Here is a 25,559-nt window from a genome sequence, read left to right as displayed (position 1 = left end):
AGAAGGTGACAGAGATGAGAGGAAGTGGGGGTGTTGTATATATAGTTTGGAGGTATACCTGTACGAACTTGGTATAGGCAGGATGCAGCCATACCAGTGGTAGAGGGTCAGAAAATTCCAAGTCTCACCTCAGACACTGACAAGCTCCTATTATCCAGGATGTTAGAGATCAAGAATGCAAACTTACCCTTTCTCTCCTAAAATGATTTACGAAGGCAAGGCTGGGGAAAGATGTGTATCCTCCAATATCAGGAAGTTCATTTTCCAGAACCTAGTTCTCCAAGAATGATGTAAAATCATAAGGTGAACATTAGATGGAAAAGATCTGTGTCTGCCTTCTTGATCTTGCCATTTTCCAAGACATGTTTTTTAAATCTTGGAAAATCCTTTCTCAAAAGCCTCGTGTTCAAAAATGGAAGAAACTCAACCCTCAGGGTTTCTGGTTCCAGCTCCCCATCAGAGAATCGGGACCAAAGGCCAGGAAAATCGCTTGCCCAAAGATATTTTTTGCTTTGAAAAGGATTTAAACATTGTGATATCTTCCAGTAAATTTGTAGAAGCTTGTAAAGTTGTCTGAGCAATTACTAGTTTCTCTTCAGCATTTGCTAAAAATGTTTTTTGATGTCTTAGCAAAGTTTGTATAAAACCGTTTTGGATCAAAATGTGCTTCATGGAGTAGATATGTTAAATTACCTATTAAAAATAACATCACGTAACTTATATGGACTGAAAACAAGTTGTTCCTTTACAAGCAAGATGGTATTTTTAAGGGGTCACTTTAAGTTTTGTTAGGATTATTCTCAAACAACGTGATGATTATAGTCTGCTAAAGGAAGAGGTCTAGATCTGTTAGATTTGAAAAATGTGAAATTAACCAATTCTTAGGTTTGTCTGGGTTTCTGCCAGAACCTGGATTTTTAAGATAATGAAAAATGTAAGAAGTCAGAGGCTCCCCAGAGCTCATTCCCACTATGCTGTTCTCTGAACTCTTCCGGCAAGGAAGTTGCATCTCCTCTGACTCAGGATTCCACTCTCAGACACCACCCCTCTTCCCATGAGTGGGAGAGAAGCTGTAGAGAAATGAGAAATGCTTCTTAAAAGCTTGGAATTCTAAAGTAAATAATGGATCATCAGAGACTAGTCACGAGAAGTAAAGATGGAAGAGATTGTCTCCACAATGTTTTAGGTCTTGGTCTCTGCAACAGATTTGAAGCTGATGGCAAAGTTTAGACCAAGACATGTCGGTAGTTATTATATTTGACAAACAGCAATTAACTTACTAGGTTTTGCTGCTGAAGTCTGGTTAAGATTTAGAAGCAACTGTGATAAGGCATCAAACTCAATTTTAAAAGGAATCATTTGTGAAAGCAAGCGAGGAGTGCGTATGTGTGTGTAGTAGAGAGGGACGGGTTGTATGTGAGGGAACCAGGAATGGAGATCAGCCCTGAAGAAATTTAAGGAAATGTATTTTAGTATGGGATATACAGAAGGAATCAGGTAATATCCGTGTGTCTTTGTGGGGAAGAAATGGAGAATGGTCTTGAGAATATAAGTACAAAGGCCAGTAAGCGTATGAAAAGATGCCGTGTATCATGAGCCGTCACGGAGATGGAAATCAAAACCAGAAGGAGACACGTGCACTAGGATGGCTAGAGAGGAAGAAGCAGACAGGATGACAAGTGTTGGGGGGAGATGAGAACTCGTGAAACTCTCACTCTGCTAGTGGAAACGGGCAGCCACTTCGGAAGACAGCTAGGCATCATCTCAGAAGGTTAAACCTAGAGTTACTGTGGGACCCAGGAGCTCCGCCCGAGGTTTCTACTGAAGAGAAGTAAAGGCGTACGTCCACACGAATACGTGTACACATGTGGCCATGGCAGCACTAGTCATAATATCCCACAGACGGAAACAACCCCGATGTCCGTCAGCTGAGGAGTGGGTAAATGAAAGGTGAAATTACGATGGGATATTACTTGGCAATTAAAAAGGGAAGCACTGGTATATGCTGTACCATGGATGAACCTTGAAAATATTACGCTAAGTGAAAGAGGACAGTCACAAAAGGCTATCTATTGTATGATTTATGGGAAATGTCCAGAAGGGCAAACGTAAAGGATCTGAAAGCAGATTAGCTGTGTCGGGTTGAGGGGAGAGAGTTATGAGGAGGGATGGTTAGTGAAGTTTCTTTTGCGGGGCATGGAATGTTCTAAAATTAGGTAGCTGCCCAACCCTGTGAATTTACTAAAAGAAACATTGAGTTGTCCACTTTATTTTTTTAGTTATTTTTTAAAGATTTTATTTATTTATTTGACAGAGAGAGATCAAAAGTAGGCAGAGAGGCAGGCAGAGAGAGAGGAAGGGAAGCAGGCTTCCCGCTGAGCAGAGAGCCCGACTCGGGACTCGATCCTAGGACTATGGAATCATGACCTGAGCCAAAGGCAGAGGCTTTAAACCCACTGAGCCACCCAGGCACCCTGAGTTGTCCACTTTAAATGGGCAAATTTTATAGTCGTTAATGATAGCTCAATAAACCTTTTTTTTTTTTTTTAGTAAATCGATTTCTCACATCAGAGTTCTAAGCATAAACGCAGAGCACAGTTGGACGTGCTGACCGCCTGTGATGATCTGTTAGATGGCTGATGGTTTAGAAGTTTTGCATTGGTTCTCGTGTCTTCCTTCCTGGTACACTCTCGGGCTTTCCCCTGTGCCCTTAGAGTTTGGTAGGCACTTACGAAAAGCAAATCTATTAATTCCTCACATGAATATTAGCTAGATCAAAAATTGAGAGATGAATCTGCTGGCAGGGAGCCTGGGCGGCTCAGTCTGTTAAGCACCTGCCCCCCCCCCCCGCCCCCGGCCCGGGTCATGTGATCGAGCCCCACGTTGGGCTTCCTGCTCAGCGGGGAGCCTACTTCTCTCTCTCCCCCTCTTTCTGCTGCTCCCCGTGCTTGTGCTCTCTTTCTGTCAAACAGATAAATAAAAAGAAATGCCCCACTCTTAAAAAAAAATAAAAATAAAAATAAATCTGCTGGCAAAAACTGTAAAGAAAGAAATTGCAGAGCTCATCCCAAAATCAGAAAGTCTCCGTCAAATTTGATGATGAGTAATTTGTAATAGCTTGACTCTATAGTGATGAAATGAGCCAGGGCTTTCTCTATGTAAACCCATTTCAGGAAATCACAAGTCATGTTAAAAATACACACAACATAATAGATATGTGTGTATGTATTTTGAAATTATTCATGTATTGCACATAAGCATTTTTTTTTCAAATCTTATCTGCATGGGAGGAGATTGTCACGTTTTCTTAACCCGTATTTCTGAAGAAGAAGCGATAAATATTGGGCTCCTGGGTGGCTCAGTGGGTTAAGCCTCTGCCTTCGGCTCAGGTCACGATCCCAGGATCCTGGGATCGAGCCCTGCATCAGGCTCTCTGCTCATCAGGGGACCTGCTTCCCTCTCTCTCTGTGCCTGCCTCTCTGCCTACTTGTGATCTCTCTGTAAAACCAATAAATAAAATCTTTTGGGAAAAAAAAAAGAAGAAGAAGTGATAAATACCTACCAAAAAAGTGGATATAATAATGAGTTAACATAAATGAAAACAAAAGGAAAAGAAATTTGTCTGCATTTGCTGTGGGGTAAAGCCTCACATCTTCCACTTCTGTCTAGTTAACCTCTCATCCTCTCAAGGTGATGTCCCCAGCCCTTTCCTGGCCTTTTTGGGTGCTGATTCAGGACCCCACTCCTGGCTTCTGGCCAACATGCTGCTCGGGGTTTTTGCTTCTGCTTGTCACACGCAGTTGGGCTTAGCAGTTTCAACCATGGGCAGCTGCTAGGTCATGAGTGGAATTTTGAGGATCTTGAGACGGTCATAGGGACAGACACTATGTGGCGCACCCTAGCCAGTGGGCCCTCAGTGAAGACTGACCATGTCGATGCCAAAGAACTGGCAGTGGAGTGACAATGTGGCCTTGGAAACTGGCATTTCCAGTGAAGGCAAGTGTCTGTCAGTTGAACAACCTCATGACAAATTGGTATCACGTAAGCCTGGGGTGTTTGGTTTATACAGAAAGTTACTGTTTCCGGTTTGTTCCTCCTTAAAAGGATCTTCAAGTCAGTGTCATCGTCATCATCATCATTTAAGTTACTATAAATACATACTTCTTTATGCATATTATAATTTCAGAACAAATTCAAATTCTAATGCCCTTAGAGTTTTTTTCTTTCAAGTTTTTATATATTTATTTGTTAGAGAGAGGGTGAGAGAGAGCACAAGCAGGAGAAGCAGCAGGCAGAGGGAGAAGCAGGCTCCCTGCAGGGCAAGGAGCCCGATGTGGGACCTGATCACAACCTGAGCAGAAGACAGACGCCTAACTGACCAAGCCACCCAGGCGTCCCTGCTCTCAGAGTTTTAGGAGCTATGATTTTGCAATTTTTAGGACTAATAATGTTGCAGAACCCAAAAAAATGAAAATTGCCTCGTACCTAAATATAATTACTAAAATGGTAAAAGTTTTGCAATTTAGGTTTTCTAATTATAATATTACCAATATACAGATACACGGAAGTCTGCTCACTCCTTTTGAATGTTGTGTTGTGTTGAGTTTTTATTTTATTTTATATTTTACTTTATTTCATTCCATTTGGATTTATTTTGCTTTTATCTCCTAAGAACTGGAATAAAACAACTTAGGATCCTCGATGCCTTAGTTGTCTTTCTGTTAACTTCCTCTGTCATTTTATCTTGTTGAATAAGGTTAAACATCCTCTAAATAATCCATTGGCTTTGTCTCCATCCTCTCCCATCAGCCCTGGCTATGTTCTACCTCCAGCTGACTATAAAGGTTGCCCCTCCCTTTAGGAATAGCAGCTAGACTGGCACCCGCGTGTCACACTCGGTAGCTAGATGAAAGAAAGTGTTCCTGGCCAACACGTCTCCACAGCTCATTGATCTCTCTCTGGAGAAAGGCTCGTATGTGTCCTTACAGATTCCTTCCTTGAGTGATTTAAAGCTTGATGCTGAGCTATATAAAGCCCTCTTTGGAGAGCTGTGCCTTACAGAATGGGGGTCATGCCACTTCTGCCTTTACAGAAGGGGCATGCAGCCCTCTTCTACCATGACCTGCATCCCCCGTTGCATTGTAGGGAATTAGCTGATGGTTGCCCTTGGCAGAGTGAAAACGAAGGCTCAGACGAGAAGCAAAGTATCGGGGCACAGTAAGCAAGCAGGCCTACCCTGCCCTTTGGAGACCTGGCAGATTGAGGCTTTCCGGCTTTTTAGAAGGGAATCGTAATTTTCAGAAACAGCAGTCTCAATGAGGACCGAATTCGGAGTGTGTTGGTGGAGGCCGTAGCGGTTCTGCTGGAAGCAGAGTGGACCCGGAGTCATGAGATCACGACCATCCCTCCCAGGGCTTCACAGTGTGGTTCTGCTTTGGGTGCTTCTGAAGAAGAGGTGGGAGATGAGGCGATGGGGAGTGTCCTGGAGGGAAAGGTGGCAGTCACATTAGAAGAGGGCCTGAGCCCCTGAGTTCCATTAACTCAAAGTGACCCTTGTCTCCCCAGAGTCGGAGCACTGGGGCAGTAGAAGTGTCCTGACTTAATATTCCATCAGGGTAATCTTGTGTCATGGTCATATGTAGCAGAACCCAGTACTAAGACAGAAGTGTGGCTTTTTTATGTTTTATATCTTTTAAAATATCTTTAAAATATTTTTTATAAATGTAAGGGAGGGGCAGAGGTAGAGAACCAGAGTCCCTGCTGAGCACACAGCATGACCCGGGGCTCTGTCTCATGCCCTGAGATCATGACCTGCCAAAAACCAAGAGTTGGGTGCCTAACTGACTGAGCCACCCAGGTGCCCCTAGCTGTTTAATTTTTTTAATAAAATAATCTACAGTCATATTAATTAATTAGTACTTTTTCCCATATATTTAAGCCCTATTAATAGTTCTCTATTGTTTTATAATATGGGCATCTAAGGTGGGCTGCATTTACCATCACTTTGAAAAACAATGAAACTTAAAATTATGCCAGATTATATACACATTCACTCTGTTTCAAAAGAGTATTTTGAATACTCATGTCTTTTAGGCATTTGTAATATTGTGGTTTGTAATAAGAAATATGTATTTGATTTTCAGCCGAGTTTCTGACACAGAGCTCCTAAAACCTTCGGGATTTCCGAGGTGATGAGAGTTATAAAGATGTCTTCTGTTAGGTTATGGGGTAACTTTTAGAAAGCCCTTACATCACCGGAGGATGACCAGGGAACCAAGCCTATTGTTAGAGGGTTGGGACTTCCTGTCCCATCCCTTAACCTCTTGGAGAGGGAAGAGGGACTGAATCAATCGCCAATGGCCAATGATTTAATTAATCATGGCTATGTGATAAAACCTCCATAAAACCCCAAAGGGACCCACACACCTTGCTCTTTGCTTCTCTTCCATTGAGCTTTCCGGAGTTAAACCTTTCATAATAAACTTGTGATCTAGTAAGTAAAATGTTTCTCTGAGTTCTATGAGCTGTTCTGGCCAATTAATTGAACCCAGCGAAGGGGTTGTTCTAACCTTTCATCCTAGCATGTGGGTGGGAAGCACAGGTGGCAGCCCGGACTTGGCTTTGGCATCTGAAGGGGGCAGTCTTGTGGGGCTGAGCCCTGAATCTGTGGCAGCCGACGCGACCTCTAGGTCAACACTGAATAAAGTATTTGATGGTCCAGGAAACACCCACAGATCAGAACCGTTACCCCAATCAGAGGCCCTTATTTAGAATCTAAAATAGCCAGAAGTAGAAGTTTGCCTGTGAGAATCACTAGTCCTTAAACTTCAATTTGTCACACAATATGTGGAGATCAGCCTCTAGAATTGGTTGGGTGAGGAAAAGGGAAGGAGTAGCAGTCTACTCTAATTACTGTTACACATTTAGGTAATACATATTTTATAGGGATAAAACATCAGAATAAAAGCATATTCATAGTTTTTCTTAATTTTATGAGATACAATTATTTTAAAAAAATTAACCTCTTTGGTTCAAATTCCTTTGGCCTAGGGGTGAACATTTTTGGAAGGTTTGACAGAATTCCATTTGGCCACATTAAAATTTTCTGAATGTATGGAGGAGGTAAATAAGATGAAGAATAATTGAAATGAGTATATTTCAGCAGTTTAGAGAATTTTGGATGCTCATAGATAACTTAAAAGCTCTCATTTTAAAAGTTAGTCTAGATGTAGATATTGATATATTCTTAAGTTCCTGTGTTGTTTTTAGGGCAGAAGCACTCAATTCTGTATGGCATTTGTACATGGATTTATTTCCTATAGCTCTGATTAATTTTTTAATGTTTTCATTTTACAAAGGCAAAATGAAAGAATCATTGCATGGAGTACTAGAACATGAACTTGAAGCTAGATAATGCTGATGGACTAATGAGAGAAAAAGGTAGAAAGGCAATTTTTTTTTAATATCTTGGATAAATGGCTGGATGGCTCAGCAGATAGATGGACAGACAGCAGATGGATGGACAGACAGGCAGATGGATGGATAGAGAGTTATTGGAAGTCACACATAAAACCATTCAGGAAAAGATACAAACCCAAGTAAATGATAATGATGTTTTTATGAAGAAAGCTTAAGTTGGCTCCTATTTCTTACAGCTCTCTCCTCCACCTATGGTTAAAAAAAGAAAAAGAACTCACAGCATACTCTACCACTAGTTATGGTCTATTACTGTGTCCCAAAGATTCACATGGGATTTAAGGACCATGCACAAACTCTTAGCTTAAGAGAGGCAAGAACACGACCATCAGAAAGCTGGTGGATCATCATAAAAAAGGAAAAAGATTGTGCTGACTCCCATAAAATATATATTTTACTATTCATTCATAAGTAGTTCCTAAAAACAAATTTCCTAGTAATGCTGATCAAAGAAAAATTAAGAATTAAGTGTTCACGTCCAAATTCTTAATGATTAGTGGCCATTTCCTATTTTCCACCTGAGAGTTTAACAGATTCCCTAACAGGGATCATGGAGTTCACAAATGCTGGGAGCAAGTATCCCAACAGATACAGTTTTATTCATAGTTTTATAGTCCAAGGCCGTAATCCCTTGTCTACAATTGGGAGATCCAAAACATCTCTGAAACCAAACATTTTTCCCTAAGTTTGTGGCAAACTCAACTTACGTGAGACAATTTATGTAGTCTTTATTTATCCCACTTAGTATGTGTACTGCAGAAATGCTGACCTGTTTGGTTACTCCATGCTATGTCAGACCCATTTGGTAGTGTTAGGTACCATCTTTCTCTCTGTAGTTAGAAGGATTCGGATTTCTGTAATCCCTCAGGCCCCAAGGGCTGGATAAAGGATCACGGGATGAACAGATACCTGGCTGCTGAACACTGGAGTCACCGTCCTGATCCTACTCCTTCTCGAACCACACAAATAAATCCAATCCCTTGTCCGTGTCTTCACATATTTAAGGTTAGCTATGAAGACGCTGTCAAGTTCTCCATCACTCTGGTATCACATTCCCAGTTCTTTTAATTGTTCTAGAATCTCTTTGGACTTTTCCAGTTCATTCATCCCTTCATTCAGAGAGCTTCCTGCCCAGCCTGGGCTACATCATCTGCTTTTCCAGCTGTGCCCTTACTGGCACCACGACTCACACAACCAGTTGCACTTCTTAACACTCCCAGGATCAGCAAGTCCATACCCTTCTTCATCTTTCTTGCTCTAAGAGAAATTTTCTAGCTGGACTATTTAAAAATCAGTGTTCTCCAACCTAAGGTAGATTCGCTAAGGAATGGAGATCCTGAGATAAATTCTGGGAAACGTGGGGGGCGGATGAGAAGTCAAGAATGCTTTTATGCAACTTTTAATTGTCTTTTGTAACTGTTCCCTACAGTACCTTCTGCTTTCTTCCAACTCTGAACACCGTTTCTCCATTCTTCACTGTGAACTTAGGACTTGTTCATGTGTTTTACTGAGGCCATTCAACAAGTATTTCTTAAGTGGCTACTATGTGCCAGGCACAGGAGCTGTAAACAAAACCAAATCCCGGCCTTCTGAAGCTAAATTAACATACACCAGGACTGATACAGGCTCTGACAAAAAATAAAGTAGGGTGGAGGGAAAAGTGAGTTGTAAGAGGTGTTGGTCTCACTATAGACTGGATGGAATAAGCCAGAGGATACTTGGAGACAGAAAGGGAGGCACAAAGCCCGAGGAAGGAGCGTGTTTCGGGAGGAGGCCGAAGTTACTGGAATAGTGAGAGGGGGGATGTCTGGCAGGCAAGGTGCTTCAAGAAGGAGCTTAGGGAGAGCCTGTGAAATGCTGCTGGTATTCACACGAGGCCGGCGAGAACCAGGGACTGACCCTGGCATTGGAAGGGGAAGATGCTGATGGCATCCATGAGAGGAGTCTCTGTCCAGTGGCCGGGTAGAGATGAGATGGGAGCAGTAAAGTGGAGACAGTGACCACAACAGTTTGTGCATAGAAAGGGTCAAAGAGAAAAGAAGATCCAGCTGGAAAGGAAGGTGAATTAGGGTTTTTTGTTTTTTGATGATGATGGGATAAACAGCATATTTTTAGCCGGATAGGAATAATCCAAGAGGGGAAATATCGTGACCCTTGTTCTTGGTCTCCCTTAATATGTGTGGTTTCGTGATCCCATTCCTGTCCTGTATCTTCCACATCTTTCCCTTAATTAGGCTGTACTTCCTCTTGCATAATCTTGAAGCATCATGATAAAAAGAGCTTTCTTGGACTCTCATGAGTTTTACAGGGAGGAAATGTGACAAACTTTCTATAAACTAATTTCCATGTGTAATAGACCTTGAATTCCTCCCTGCAACCAAAAAAAAAAAAAAAAAGTCTTTAAAAAATAGGATCCAAGTTATTCATACATGTCATCTTTTGCTAGAGAAGTGTCAAAACAAAAGCCCTGGTGTGTGTACCGGCAGCTTAAGTTTACATCTCACTAGCTATCATCAAAAATGTTTCTGAACCATATGCCCCCAAAAATCACTGACATTAAGAAAGTATCTTAGCATGTGGAAGTAGTAAACCGATGTTTGCATGAAAAATGTCAAATGTAGTAAACAACATTAATCTCCTGTAATAAAAGATTAATTGTGCTGTCACAAGCGATTTTATAATAGTTTTGGCCATCATGTAGGAGAGAACTTTGTCTTATTTGCTATCATAAATTTGTAGAACCAGGGATTGTCATTTGACCATTTTATTAAGGAAATCTAAAAATTTTCAATTTGTACAGGAAAAACATGGTCACTCTTACCAGACTTAGGTAAAGGGCTTGTCAGCTGAGCTACTTTTGTAAATTCCATATAAATCCACATCTAATACAGAATTAAAAGTCTCTACTACAAGATCCGTGAGAAAAACAAACCCCCTTTTCTTTTATATAAGTCAGAGATTTTAAATTAGTGGTGAAAAACATGTGATCAGGAGTTTAAAAATCCTAGCCCATATACGAACACAAATATTCCTCTTCTTGGTGGCTACTAAACGCTTATTGTCCAGGCATTTTTAAAAGTTCTAAAAAGTACCTTCCAGATTTATCAGCTTTTTCTCGTGCCATGTTAAATTCCTTCTAGAAGAACATGACAAAAGGATACTCTTGGTTTGACAGGGTTTAGTTGGGGTTCTCTATTGACACAGTTGGAATGTGAACCTTGCTGTTGAGTCCATGAAGCAACTGTATTTTCCTTCTTCAGCAGCACAGAATGTCAGCATTTCTAGCACTTGCCACTGACTCCTACTTAACTGAGAGCTTTGCAGTGTGCTGCAATTAAGAAAGTATGCTGACTGGACTGTGCTAAACTTTCCAGACTTTTATGTATCAGATTAGATCACCAACAAGTACCAGGACACACTTGAAGAGTGTGTCAACTTCCCTGTCTTCAGAAATGCCTTCACTGAGTTTAAAATTTATATTGAGGATTTGTTTAAAAAAAAAAAATAGAAGTTTCTTCCCTGTATTTTTAGATGTGTTCTGATTGCAACTCACATGCCTTATTCAGAGAACCACATCAAACATTTCCCCTAGAAATTAGGATCAAGAAAATGGTGGTAGCTTTGTTTTCTCCAGATGGTCTTATACACTTTTCTTTTACATAGATGAACACTGTAGACCATTGTGTTTCCATTCCTACTTTATGGCAATGTTTCTAGATTCTTTTCTCAAAAATCATTTTAAACTGCCACACTTTATCTGTTCGGAGTTTTAAAAGATCCAGTCTTTAAGAATCAAATGCTTCTAAATGAATGAATAAATTAATATAGAGCATGGAAATATATACATATATGATAAATATATACACGGAAATAAATAGAAGGTATCAGCGGTTGTGTACTTCATCTTTCCTGTGTATTTGTGTAGTTAAAGGCAAGGTAGCTCGGCAGTTGATGCCAGAACTGTGGGGGTAGATTTTTCTTTTTGACTGGACTTGAACCACAGATCTGCCATGAATTGGTGTATGACCTTGAGCAAATACTTTGACCATTTTAGGTTCAGTTTCCTCATTGTAGACGTTGGGTAACAGTAGCAAACATGGGGTTATTTTACAAGACTTAAAGGAGGTAACATCTGTAAAACCCTTCTAGCCCAATGCCTGGCATGTAACAAGTCCTTAGTAAGTGTTAGATCGACCGTGATGAGCCAGGTGCTGTGCAGGGCATGGGATATGGAAAAGAAAGACATTCCATTCTCTGCCTTCAAGGAGCTAACATCATAGTGTCTTTTAAGATGCTCGTTCTGTGGAGGCTCTCTAAAAGGAAAGAGGTACTGAACTTAGGCAGTAAAATGAAGGTCCTCTATCCCAACTTACTTCCCACTATAGGAATTCCATTTTTACAGGACTAATAGGTGGACATTAAGCCCATGATCTTGTACCCTTTCTGGTGGGAATGACAGGGAAGGAGGCAGATGCTGAAGCTGACCAGATGATTCATTCCGTTATCATACAACCTCAAGAACCTCTGAGTCCCAGGCTGCTGTTTTTCCAAAGAGCGTGATGGCATCTCTCATGCTTGATTGCCAGATGGTTCGGTGAGGCGGTGAACATGAAGCCCTCATTCACTATGTCTGTCACACCACTTACTGTAAGTGTTCACTTTCTTCAAATAAAAAAGCATCCCTGTCATTTTTTGGACACCTGTGATTGCTAGGACAGTTTTATCCAGTCTCAGATTAAAACAGTCTCTCCATAAATTTTATCAGTTAATTGTGCTTGATTCTCTTCAATGAGATGCTTTTAAAAACAGGAACATAACCATATGGAAGGATATCCTGTTATCTTTTTGTAGTATATTTGACCATTGTAAATTCATCTAAGTATCCTCTCCCCCAACTATCATTTCTCTTTCTAGTCTGCAGACATCCCATTAGAGATTCCTTGAATGCTTTGTTGAAAAGAAGATTTATTATATCTATGTCGTTTATCTTTTCCACTAACCTAGGAACTAGTAAGGGTTAGTGACATGACTTCAGGTGGAATCCTTATAGGCTCCTAATGATTCATTTAATGTATATAAATTTAGTTTTCCTTTAAGATGGAAGAAAGTGAATATGATACACTAAACTATTTCATAAATTTTATGCACATCCATTCAACTACATTTTTATTTATGAATGGAATTATAATAGTAAATCAGTAAACTCAATGGTTAGGTCAAATAGGACTCTGCATAGTTTACTCAATATGTGAATTGGACATCCAGACTCATTGCTGAAGAGTTTACTGGAAGAAGGAAGCAAAAACAAGAGATTTAAATAATCAGAGTCCTATTTATTTGTCAGAATTGATCCCTGTGAATTTTTTTAGCTTACTTTTGATTTCCCTGTTCCTCACACACTTATTCATTTTTTTTTTCATTTAGTTATTTTTCAAACGTCTAACCAATACTTACTTGTTGTGCCAGCTTTATTATTATCCTTGGGAATGTAAGAAATGAATGTACATGATCTGTAATCTCAAGGAACTTACTGTCCAACAAGGCAAAAGACAGGTACATCAATAGTCTAAGTCTTTAAAATAAGCCTTCCTAGAGGATCAGATATACTCTCTATAGGAAGCTATTTTTGAGCTCGAAGGAGCCATGGAAAGAAGAGAAAAAGAGAATGGGTAGACCCAGAGGAACGGATTTAGCAAAGACCTCCTATGGGGTGGGGAGTGGTTCTGCATGGTTGGAACCCAAGGAACATTGTAGAAACTAAGGAGAAATTCGGTTAGTTGTGAATGGCCTTGAATACCATGAAAATGTGGCTCAGATGATTCCCATGTGTTGGACATTTGTGAAGGATGGCCATTCCGTGGGGCAGGGCAGTCAGTGGTCTAGATGACATAAGGAGAAGCTTTGAAAAACAATCAGACGGTGGAATTTAGGTTGGGACAGATTTAAAAATCATTACTAAGGAATCATTAATAACAAAACTCGTTAACCATTTGCATATATATGGAGGGCTGGTGAGGAAGTGAGAGAAAGTTTACGGATAGTTGTATTCTTTTTTTTTTTTTTTTAAGATTTTATTTATTTCTTTGACAGAGACAGATCACAAGTAGGCAGAGAGGCAGGCAGAGGGAGAGGGGGAAGCAGGCTCCCTGCAGAGCAGGGAGCCCGATGCGGGGCTTGATCCCAGGACCCTGAGATCATGACCTGAGCCGAAGGTAGAGGCTTTAACCCACCGAGCCACCCAGGCGCCCCCGGATAGTTGTATTCTTAACCAAGGCTGGGGAAGTTGTATTCTTGCCCGGGTCGGGGAAGAAGGAAGAATGTCCACTGGGATCCAGAACTCGGGGGAAAGATCATAACTAGAGGTTGGGAAAGTCTCTTTGCAGCTGGAATTATAAAGTAGAGATTGCCTACGGATACCGCAGAATTAAGATTAGACCCTGGGTGTGGGGCAGAAGTTTAGCAGCAAAAGAGATGAAGGAAGCCTGTTCAGAAAAATTGTTGAACTCAGAAATTCTCCAAGGACCAAACATTGAGAATTTTAAAATCAGGGACTAGTTAACCACTTCAGAGTGATTACTGTCCTAGAGGAAGGAGAGAACTAGAAAGTGCTGGTGGGTTTGCCGGCTAGGAAAGGACTGACTGCTTTTATTCCAGAGGGGCTGCTGTAAATGCTGATTTGTCTATGTCGGGGGAGGGGTGTTTTGTTGGCTCGGAAATGAGCCACGTATACACTCTGGAAAACACTGATGTACACTATTTCTGCTTATTGGCTTTGTGTTTAATATAGATTTGCAGTTTTTAGGACACAAACCTAGAACATGTATATCGTCACGGAATCGTAGATTTTAGATCACGAAGATTTCTTAAAATTCAGCTACTGTTGTTGACAGAAAGGGCCAGCGCGCGCCATGTGTTACCACGATGTGCGTGCAGGATGACGTGGGGGGCCTCTGCGCCAACCCCTTCTTCAGCTCGTCCCGAGCCATGCTCCTGTTGCATCAAAGAAACTGAAAGGTATCCTTCAAGCTTGGTTTCCTTGAGCCAAGGGCACTTTTGCATTCATTCTATGTGTTCTCCATAACCCTTTGAGGTACCAAATGCAATGTTCTCTCTGAAAAGTCTAAGGTTGTCCGTGATGAAGTTCAGAAATGCACATGTGTGTAAACTGTAGTTCTTTTTACTTGAGGCCAATGATAAGTGACATTTTGGGTTGATTGTTCCCATTATATTGCCAGGGGTTTTGTGGTATTGTGTGTGTGTGTATGTGTATTAAATCATTAAGGTTATAAGGCAGAGACAACAGAGCCAGGAGTCACCTCCCCCAGACCACCTTGAATTCCAGAAGACTTCTAACACCTGCTTCTATCTTTATCTGGAGAGAGACCCACCACTTTAAAGCTGGCATGCCTAACCAGCCTTTGTCTACAGTCTCTCACTGGCCCCCTTCTCTGTGCGTATATGTGTGTGTCTTTTTTTCCTCCCCTTTCTCTTAAAAAAATTGTAAATTTGTTGGCAGGCACGATGGTGTTATATTTCAGTGCAGTACACGGTGAACGGGTAATAATGATAATTACGTCTACTCTTAGCTTACTACTCTGGGTATCAAGACCTCCAGCACTGACATGCCAACCCCGGGCTGCACTTACATATCTCACAGGCCATAGACTCCAGTAAGGAATCTGGCCGTTCCCAGCAAGCCTCGCTGGAGCCAGCAGGAAATGCATCCGTTGGCCACAGATTCTTATTTAGACCAAATTATTAATGATTAGTGGCAGAAAAGTGACTCCCTTGCTCCTTCCATTGAATGATGAGAGCTTATCTGTTTTCTTGATAAGATTGTGGCCAGCCTGGCTTTTGCTCTAGAAGGTAGATAAAAATTATTCTGCCTGCAGGCCTCAGGGATGTCTGGTTTCTTTTCTCTGTTTCTGTGCCAGAGCGTATCTCCCTTACTCATCTCACACACGGTCTTTAAACTTAATCACACTGAACTTTTTGGATATGTTTGCCTGACAATAAATGGGTCTGGGGATGGGGGTGGGGGAAGTGCAGAGAAAAATACATCTTTATTAGGAGAGAAATAAGAAACCACTCTCTTCGTTTAGAATAGCCTATAGGTTAAATGTGCCCAGTTATATTAAGGACAAAATTTGAGAAAGTTTTCCCTTTTTTTAATACCAAAATAATATTGGAATGCAAATTAGCTTTAGCAAATTTTTTGATAAAAAGTATTTTTTCATTCTACCACCTACCTCCGTCTTATTTCTGATAGAGACCTTAAAAATGTTTTCATTCTCCTGGGCTCAAATTTTCTATGCTTCATAACTTCTAAATTCGTAACTCCTTAAAACCAAAAGAAGTTGTTACAACTTGGGATATTTGCATATAAGGAATTAAAAATCTTATAGATGTTTTAAGATCTATTCATTTTCTTTTTTAGGTTACATTTATGACTTTATTTTTAGAAAATTTAATATAAAAGTTTTTAAGTAAATTTAAATATAAGCTTTAATACTTAAAGATGTTTTGTTTTTCTCTGGTCACTTTGCCCTGGACCAAGAAAACAGTTCCAACTGAGAGAGAATCTCAGATTAGTATTCCTCACAAAAACGTTCCCTTCCTATGCTGTACATGGTTCTCTGAAGCATCACAAAATCTGTCTTTACCAATTAATGGTTGTCACACTTCTTTACCTTGATAAGCTTGAATTTCAGGTTTCATGCTCATTTCAGCATTACTGCCCATCTTTGTGGACAAGCCGCCAAGTAAGCAGGTTGGGGGTGCCATATAACGATGTGTACAGTGTCTTAGAATCTTATACTCTTAGACATGTAGAGCAGGAAAGCCCTGCCTGTCTGTAAGGAAGACTCCGGCCCCTCTCGCCTTCCAGACACAGCTGGGAAGCCTGAAGTATGTGGGAGGTGTGGGGCATGTCAGAAAAGCCTGTGGCAGCTGCCTCCAGGTCCAAGAACTCTATTTGTTGATCCAGAATTGAACTCAATCTTACTGCTCTCATTTGAAGCCTATTTAAATTAGCTTGTTTATCTGGTTTTCCCTTCTAGAGAAGATAGAAATTACTAGAAGAAGGTAGAGTCTGTAACTCAAGGCAGGCATGCTCTGTTTGCCAAACCTCATTCCATACATGTCTTCTGGTTATTTCCTATAGTTAGATTCTCATCTATCTATAGATGTCTCATATTCTGATTACTTTTGGTTCTCCATTTAAGGGAGAAGTACATATTTTTGATGCTTTTTCAGCAGAGTTTTGTTTCTGAACTTCTACAGGCAATAAAAGCTATCACAGCAAAATATTCACATAAACATCAAATTTTATAGCCGCTGTATACCACTCAGTATCCTTCTAGTCTGTCTGAAAGGTAATGCTCTATTTCCTGTTTTCCAGTCTCTGCTTTGCTGTGTTGCTGTTTTTCCAAGATCACGAAAGGTGATGAGTTTTCATTATGAAATGTTTTGTTTCTGCTCCTATTTTCTTTCTGTGATCTAGACTGCTGACCAAAGTCGCAGCAGTGAGTAAGCCTATCGTAGGTGTCATCTGAAGTCTTTTACTTCCCTTTTTGGTTCTCTGGGAGGGTGAAATCTTGATTAACCAAGGCCCGGGCAGTCCCCCTGGCATGAAGGCAGCCAGATTCAACACTGGTCTCCCGGAGTCAAGCCTTAGAGCTGTGTCTGCCCACCACCCGCACCCGGATGGGAGTTGAAACTCCCGCGCCAGCAGCATTTGGAAGCCAGGGACTGTCTTCTTCCACCTCGACCTGGTTTCCTCTCTCCCCTCTCTCTCTCCATACAGGAAGCATCGTCCCTCTTTCTCCTCCCCGCCTCCTTTCCCAACAGGCCGTCGTGGTCGTTTTTACTTACTGTTTGAAATGTCATCGGCACCATGCTTTTTCTTTTTTCTTTATTTCTTTTCAGCAAAACAGAATTGTTTTTGCACCACACCCAGTGCTCCATGCAATCCATGCCCTCCTTAATACCCCCCGCCCCTTCAAAACCCTCATGCTTTTTCACTTGGAGCCTGTCTAGTTGTGAGATTCACATCTTTTTCCTACTTAAACCGAGTATGATTGAAGAGGGGCTGAGGCAGGAGGGAAGGGGGATGGACCGTGTACAGGGAGTGACTCAATGGAGCCCCCACGCTCGCCCAGAGCCAGGCTGAAGCCCTCTCCTTCCCGGCCTCTCCTCCTCCTGCTTTCTGCCAGCTCTGGCCCCGTGTCTCACCTCCAGGGACACATTCTTTTCTCCTGCCTCAAGTGTGGAAAAAATATCTTGTCCGAGTTTTGTTGAAATAAAATTGGCATCTGGAAGACGCCCCATTTGCTGGGAAACTTCGGAGGGACCCCTGCTCACAGGGCGCGGAAGCGCGCAAGTTCTGGGGTGCACGGGGGGAGGGAGGGGTGAGGAGGCGAGAGGGGTGCTGGGGGCCGGGGGCTCAGCGTGGCTGCCCAATCCAGACTTCCCTGGAGGACCTCGGCTCCCGGGGCGAGCCACGTTGCCCTAGGGCATCCTCAGCCCGTTCGGGGGTCGCTTGGAAACGCACCCGCTGCCCCACCCCGCCCGGACCCCCGGAGTCAAACGGGCCTGGACGAGTGCGTTGTAATGTGGGCTCGGCGCTGGCGCATCTACCTCTGAAGAACGGCCCTTCGGGGTCCCGGTGTTCGGTTTCTGAGCCCGCACCTCCTTTATGCGTTCCTGCCTTGAGGTGCTCTGGGGGGCTGTGACCGACTCCCCCAACCATGTGCATGGGAATCTGCAGCGTAAAGCAGCCAGCGGCGCTCGCCCTGGCCTCTGGGGCTGTGGAGGTCTGGGCCGGCCGGAGCGTGCGTGTTCTCGGGGCTCCCCGTGGGGGTCCCGGGCTCCCCCGGCCTGCGCACGCGCGCTCCCGGTGTGCCCTCCTCTCCTCCGCGGTCACATCGCCCTTCCGAGTTAAGTGTGAGCAGCTAAGATTTCTCTTGGATGCAAGGCTCAGCTGTGCACCTGCTCCGGAAAGACGTCCACGACCCTGTCCTCCTGGGCCGTGGCTGGGCCTCCGAAACCCAGCGGGTGTGCTTACGGCCTCCTCGTAACTTCCTTGCTTGCGTGTGTGGCTCTCCTGGTGGACGCTGAGCTTCGTTGTCCTTATGAAGCCGAGCCCAGCCCAGTGCCTGGCCTGCGGTTGCTGGGATAAACGCCTGTCCAGTGGAGGAGGGAGCGAGAGCTTGGGAGGGTTCCTTGACGCACATTCTCTTCGGTTTGTGTTCTCTCTGCTGTACGGAACCGCCGCCTTTTTGCGTTTGTATTAGATTGGTCTGTGGTCCTTAGGAAAATTGTGCTTTAAAAACAAAATAAATACGATAGTGAGAAAATTAAGATGTTTTGGTGATCTAAACACTGGCAAAGTACATTTTTCTTAGTAAATGTTACAAAATACTTTAAAGAAAGTTCCAAGTAAAGTTAAGAGGGGATCTACTAGATGTTGGCTGAGTGCTTTAAAAAAAATTTTTTTTTTCATTCCCTGTCCAAATATTTCAACTGAAATTTACTGGTAGCTCTTTCAGAGGAAGATGGGAACTCTGCAGTCCTTTGTTTGTGATAAAGAAAATGTTTTTGTCTTCGGATGTTTGGAGGAAGGATTAAAGGCAATTTATGACTTGGGTAGAAAGTAATAAAAGTAGTAACAATGGAGTGTCTTCGAAATTGTCATCATTTTCCGGAATTACTAACAATATCAACTCAGCAGGCATTTTACGTCCAGAAAGAATTACGTTCATTTGTCATGCTTTAATGTAAACTCTAGCCTCAGTCTTCTTACTGCTGGGTTGGATCAGTTCCTTCATTCCACTGTTCAAAAACAGGATTTATTCAGAGGAATTCTGCTATGAGATCTTTTACCACCAGGCTCAAGAAATATAACTCCTTTCTTTCAGGAAATAAGCGTCAAGATCTACATAAAAAGCCTCTTATTAAGATAAGTCGTGGCTTTTTTAGTTTCTCCAGGAATACGCCATTTTTAACTCCCAAGGGAAATCGTAATAATAAATTAACCTCACAGGTTATTTTCCTTTTTAGGGTACCCCTTTTTATTAGTATAATCCTAGTTTATAGATTTCTTACCATTTGTTTAATTAAAACAATCACATATACTTTTTAGAGCATTTTACAATTTATAAAGAATTTTTTAAATAAAGGTTTTTTGATCTTCGCAACAATTCTGTCTAGGAATAAGAATGCTATTATATATTAAGCTCTTTTACTATTTGACAGAATATAAGGGGTATCAGGACATTACCCAGTATCAAATCACAGATCCAGAACTCAATGAAGAACTTAACCGCCAAATAACATCCTCTCTTAACTGTACCTCTGGTAAATTTAATGCTGTTTTCCTTGGGGTGTGTTTTTTAAAAGAACTCCCAGAAGTGTTAAAACGTTATTATTGCACACGTTCTATTTTCTGTTTTCACTTTTTTTGTTTGCTTGTTTTCAAATAAATGGTGGGTTCTGTTGCTTAACGAAGCTCAGGTTTTTAAGACCTGCCCAAGCATTCACTTTTAGGCAACAAACAGCGAGTGTGATGTGGAAAGTGATGTGAGGTTTTGTATGATACTGGTTGTTTAAGTATTTTAATGCTTCAGATTTATGTAATGGAGCCCCTCTCAGAACCCTCACCTGAAAATCCCCTTAATTTCTCCTACATCAGACTCGTTTAATGCAGGATGAAATGTAGATATAACATCTTTAATGTATTTGTAGATCGTTCCATTCAACATTCTTTGATTCCAAGATGAGAACCCCTGGATGAATTAGCCTCTAGCTCTAACGTTCAATGTTTTTGAATCAAATGTCCAATAATATTCCTGGGTATGTGGTATTATTTTCTCCAGTAATTCAAATCCTTAGTGCGTTGATATTTGCTTACCTGCCGTAAGGTGGATTGCAGTGGTCTGTGTGGGTCTTTGTTGAAACGCATGTGTCTTCTCTCCATCCAGAGTAAAAGAAGCTGAAGAGGTCTGCAGGCAGAAAAAGGGAAAATCACTTTATAAAATAAAACCAAGACATGACTCTGGAATTGTAAGTATTTAACTCTTCCCTTTTTAACTTGGGATTTGCTTTGGCTTTTAAACACTGTTTTCAAAATGTATACAAACTCACATAGTAACATTTTAATTATTTTCCCCTTAAGTGTGAGAGAGATTCTCTGTCTTCTTTTCCTTATGCCTTTAATCAGGCCCAAAAGGCTAAGAGAGTCTCAGGATCGAGCATCCAGAGCTTAAGAATGAAGACGAATCTGTTAGGGGCTGCCTATACCTACGTGTGTGTGTGTGTGTAGGGGCAAGAGTTAGGGGCCGTTTCTCACTTTCTCCGTTACATAAGCATCACCCGCCCAGGGCTGCGTCTGGGCTGTGGTCACTGGATTAGCACCGCTGGGATCTAAAACATGATGGGCAACGCCAAGTATAGTATTGTCCTTTGCTCAGACTGGGGGGCTCAGACCTGGCTTGTACCCCTAAGTGGCTCTCAGACTTGGCCGTTTAACAACTGTCAGCCAGGACGTTGAGTTTAACAAGCTCATCTAAGGTTCCTCCTTGCCCACGTCTCGCCTTAAACTGCCGTATTGTGCACCCTGGAAGGCAGGGCTTGGTAAAAATGACGAGTTTCCCTTGTGATGCTGTCAGTGTTGTTGTGAATGTTTTGAGGGTATATCACTTAGTACCACAGGAATTAAGTAAATGATGCTGTTTTAAATGAAAAGTTGGGTTAGGCCTTAAAATAGGAACATTTGGAATTGTATTAATCTAATGTCTAAATGGAAAAGATCAAATAACTGAAGTTGGAATATGATTAAATTGTGATTAAACCCTATTTAGAAAATGTTAGGAAGTATATCCATTTAAAAGCTATCTCCGTGGGTGCCTGGGTGGCTCACTGGGTTAAGCTTCTGCCTTCAGCTCAGGTCATGATCTCAGGGTCCTGGGATCCAGCCCTGCATCGGCTCTCTGCTCAGCAGGGAGCCTGCTTCCCGCTCTCTTCAATCTGCCTACTTGTGATCTCGTCTGCCAAATAAATAAATAAAATCTTTTAAAAATAAATAAATAAATAATAAAAACTATTTCCAGGGTTGCCTGGATGGCTGTGGTTAAGCGTCTGCCTTCATCTCAGGTCATGATCCCAGGGCCCTGGGACTGAGCCCCACATTGGGCTCCCTGCTCAGCAGGGAGCCTGCTTCTTCCTCTCCCATTACCCCTGCTTATGTTCCCTCTCTCACTGTCTGTCAAATAGATAGATAAATAAATAAATAAATGCTATTTCCCCTTTAGTTTCTTTATATCAAATAATTTTGACAAGTATTATATTATGGTTTAGTTAATTTTCTTTCTGGTTAAAGTACAACCTTAAAGGTGCATTGAATGAGGAGGCATAAGTATTAATTAACCTCAGTCATGTCATTAGAAGGATAAAAGAGAATTAAGTCATATTAACCATGAAACAAAGCAGCAATTCAATCTTCATACTTATGTATTTGTGCATAGAACTGATAATGAGAAAGGTGAGTTGGCACTTTTTCATGTTAGCTAGAAGCTGCATTTTTTTTTAAAGATTTTATTTATTTATTTGACAGAGATCACAAGGAGGTAGAGAGGCAAGAAGAAGGTGAGGGGGAAGCAAGCTCCTTGCTGAGTAGGGCGCCCCGCATCATGACCTGAGAAGGCAGAGACTTAACCCACTGAGCCACCCAGGCGCCCCTAGAAGCTGCAGTTTTAAAACTTTTTCTCAAAAATATTTGGTGTATATTTTGGTAAAAATTCTTTTTTAAGATTTATTTATTTGAAAGAGAGAGACAAAGTGGGGGGGGGGGGAGCAGGCTTCCCACTGAGCAGGGAGCCCAACACAAGGCTCTATCCCAGGATGCTGGGATCATGACCTGAGTTGAAGACAGACGCTTAACTGACTGAGCCACCCAGACAGCCCTTGGCTTTTGAAAATTCTTAAAGATAAAACAGATTTTACTTATATCTTTTTTCCTTTATGCGCTGGTGGATCTTTAACCTTTTCCCAGAGAATTTGACCCAAGTGAAAAGATCTTGTTTGAGCTATTCTAAACTCCGTACATTTTTTAAAGTTCTTCTTTCTAACTATAACTCTTATCTGGTGCGTTTATTTTCAGAAAGCAAAGATAAGCATGAAAACCTGAACAATGAGAAGCAGAATAAATATGAGTCACTGTAACCACTTCCACAAAATTCAGCTGACCTGAGGACGGGAAGGAAACTACATCATTTTGTTCATTTTTCCTCTTGACCTCTTGCATAATCTTTGTGTTTTCTAAACAGTTCACGGATTGTTGAATTTTACTGTATATTCATGAAAATGCAAAAGCAGTAGACCAGTGGAGAATTTGACACCTTTTCTTTTTTGTAAAGTTTATGGTATTATATCAATAGACCAAAACAACAGCATGTATAAGAGGCAATATTTCCATTAATGCTGAACATGCTAAATGTTAACCTAAAATTTACTTTTGTGAGAATATTCCTTGTCCCAGCAAAACACTTTCCTTTCTACTGACAACCAGTACTCCCTATCACTGCATTTAGATTTATGGTTAAAATGTTATTTCTAGTGAATCGTTTGTATCAGTTCCATGTCTACATACAAATTTTCTATTTTAAAATTTAAGTACCATTTATATATCATGATCAAGGCTTTCCCAATTCTTGGGTTGCTCTCCCTAACTATATATTTGTGAAAGAAGATTATCATTTTTTACTCAAGTCAGATAATGAATAGAAGAAATATAGCAAAAGAGGTAAGCCCTTTCCTATAAATCATCTAATATAGGCAGGAATCAGAGTTTTAAGTTTAATGAGGGCTTTTATCAGCCTGTGTTGAGACACGATATAAAGCTAATGTTCAACTAAAATAACCTAAAGGTGTGCCTCTGTATAACTTTACCATTGGCCTTCACAAAGAGAACATGACTCCATATTTTGAAGGAATTTAATAAATGATGCTCATAAGGTTGCCAAACATGACTAATTGTTGGCCAAAAAAAGGGGGTGAGAAAGTGAGTTTTTGGATGGATTGACATCTGTTAATTAAACATACCTGCCTGAGTATTTTTACATGATTGGGATTGTCTTTATGTGTTATAGCAGGTGATTAAAGGCTGTAAAAGGAGTATATAATGATTTGTTATCTGAAGGAGCTTAGGAAAGGATTTTCTTTTATTTCGCTTTGAGGGGTAAAAAAAAAGAAAGTAAATCTCCCACTCTTCGTGAGAGTACGTTAACGTCGTCTCATGACGCGTCGTGATGGTTTGTCTAACAGGCGGGTTTTTAAAAATTCTTTTGATTGATATTTGTTGGAGGTTATGATGGATATTTGTTGGAGGTTATGATGGTTGATATTTCTCGCTATTGGAAACCAGCTGAAAAGAGAAAATGTTCCAAATCATAACTACGTTTGCATTTGTGTAAAGTACGGTCTCTTACCTTTTAGTCTGTAGTTTAAGTGCACAGAAACAGTAGTGGACTTGGGTTGTCGTTTTGTGGTCTTCTGTCTCCTTCAGCTCCTCTGATGTATATTCCCATTCTTCACTGAAATAATAGGGCATTTAACAAAGCTCGCTATGTGCAATACTGTATTTAGTGTTTCTATTTCAATTTTTCTAGGATGTTAATTTATATGAAAATAAAATGAATAATAAAAGAGTTCTGTTCCTCCTGTGTGTATATCGCCTAAGGATACTTGCAAAATGCAGTCATCATATTTAACACGGGGGAAATAAGTAAGACTCTGTGTTTGGAGATTTTATTTCAAGTTGAACAGTTGTTAGTAGTCGCGTATTTAAAAAATAAATCGAAAAGCTTCTTACGCAATCTTAAGGAAGAAGTATTACCCCCTTACGAGCAGAAATAGATCAATATTTGAGAAATCCTTTTTCCAAAAGTGTAAAGTTAGATGTAAAAATTCACTGCATACAGATTAAGTGGGGAAGGGCTATTGGAAGACAATAAGGCCAAAGGGAAGAGAATAGTGCAGGTGGGATATATATAGGAGAGGAAGTAAGGAATGAAACTAAGCACTAATGGAGAAGCATGGCAAGAGTTTTCTTAGTCTGTAAGTAAGTTTTGTGTTTAGGTCTGATCATTTTTCAACATAAATTCTTTTGTGCGCTGTACATTGATTTATCATCTACTTTGTGTCAAGGCATGGTGCTAATAACTGAATGTCTCAAAGATCTTCATCAAGTTGGGGAAGCATATAAAGCAACAATTATGGTTCATTGTAGTGTCCAAATCAGACATCACAAAAAGCTGGAGTGCCTGGCTATCTCAGTTGGTAGAGCATGTGACCCTTGACCTCAGAGTCATGAGTTCAAGCCGCACGTTGGTAGTGGAGTCTATTTGAAAAAAATTAAGAACAGAGAGCCCAGAAAGCTAAATCTAGAGAGATGAGTGGGTATTAGGCAAGTGAAGGGGGAGAAATTCGCAGACGGAAAGACAGGGCTCAAAGACTCATCGAAAACATCATTTCTTTTAGGAGTTTTACCTAGTTCAGATTAGGTGGAGGGAGGGAGCAGAGCATAAAGTTCAAGAAAGGATGGTGAGAGATGTCACTAGAGACATAGAAAAGGATTTTATAGTAGAAACCAATGTAATTTTATGACAGTTTGGGGTCAAGAGGATTTTAGAATCATCTGTGCCCTTCCTGCTCATAGTAGGGTGGTGTATCAGCAGCCCTGACCTCACCCGAGAGCTTGCATGAAATACAGTCTTGAGAGTTTTCCAAATGGTTGGTGAGGAGGGGATGATGATGTGTTTCTGAGAGAGAAAACAAATGGAGGGAGAAAGGGCATGGGAAACAGATGCAAAATAGTCTGCCACACCTGATGAAGAATTAGTTCGTCATCAAGAATAAGAGGTAGGGTACAAGGCACGGTAAGTGATAAGGGGCTACGGGTGGGATCAGTGGCCAGATCATGGAAGTCTTCAGTAAGAGGAAACAGTATGTAGTCCATTGTGGGGCCAGTAAGTTATTTTAAAGTAACATGAACAGGTTCTGGCTTAATAAAGCCCATTCTGGTACCT

At 41.1% G+C, this 25,559-nt stretch overlaps 1 protein-coding gene across 2 annotated transcripts in view; it reads left to right on the top strand.

Annotated features, from left to right (window-relative positions):
* FMN2 (formin 2) overlaps window positions 1-23,721 on the top strand; it is a 358,907-nt gene extending 335,186 nt beyond the window's left edge. For both annotated transcript variants that reach the window (XM_032862943.1, XM_032862944.1), the window contains 2 exons: window positions 20,457-20,538; window positions 22,634-23,721. In XM_032862943.1, coding sequence (XP_032718834.1) covers window positions 20,457-20,538; window positions 22,634-22,660 — 109 coding nt within the window. In that variant the 3' untranslated portion in view covers window positions 22,661-23,721. The remainder of the gene's footprint in view (window positions 1-20,456; window positions 20,539-22,633) is intronic.
* Window positions 23,722-25,559: the final 1,838 nt, after the last annotated feature.

This window comes from Lontra canadensis, unplaced genomic scaffold (assembly GCF_010015895.1).
Source record: "Lontra canadensis isolate GAN:19392208 unplaced genomic scaffold, GSC_riverotter_1.0 scaffold24, whole genome shotgun sequence".
Classification (NCBI taxonomy): domain Eukaryota; kingdom Metazoa; phylum Chordata; class Mammalia; order Carnivora; family Mustelidae; genus Lontra; species Lontra canadensis.
The sequence above is the reverse complement of the archived record's forward strand: the minus strand, read 5'-3'. Positions and strand labels throughout refer to the sequence as shown.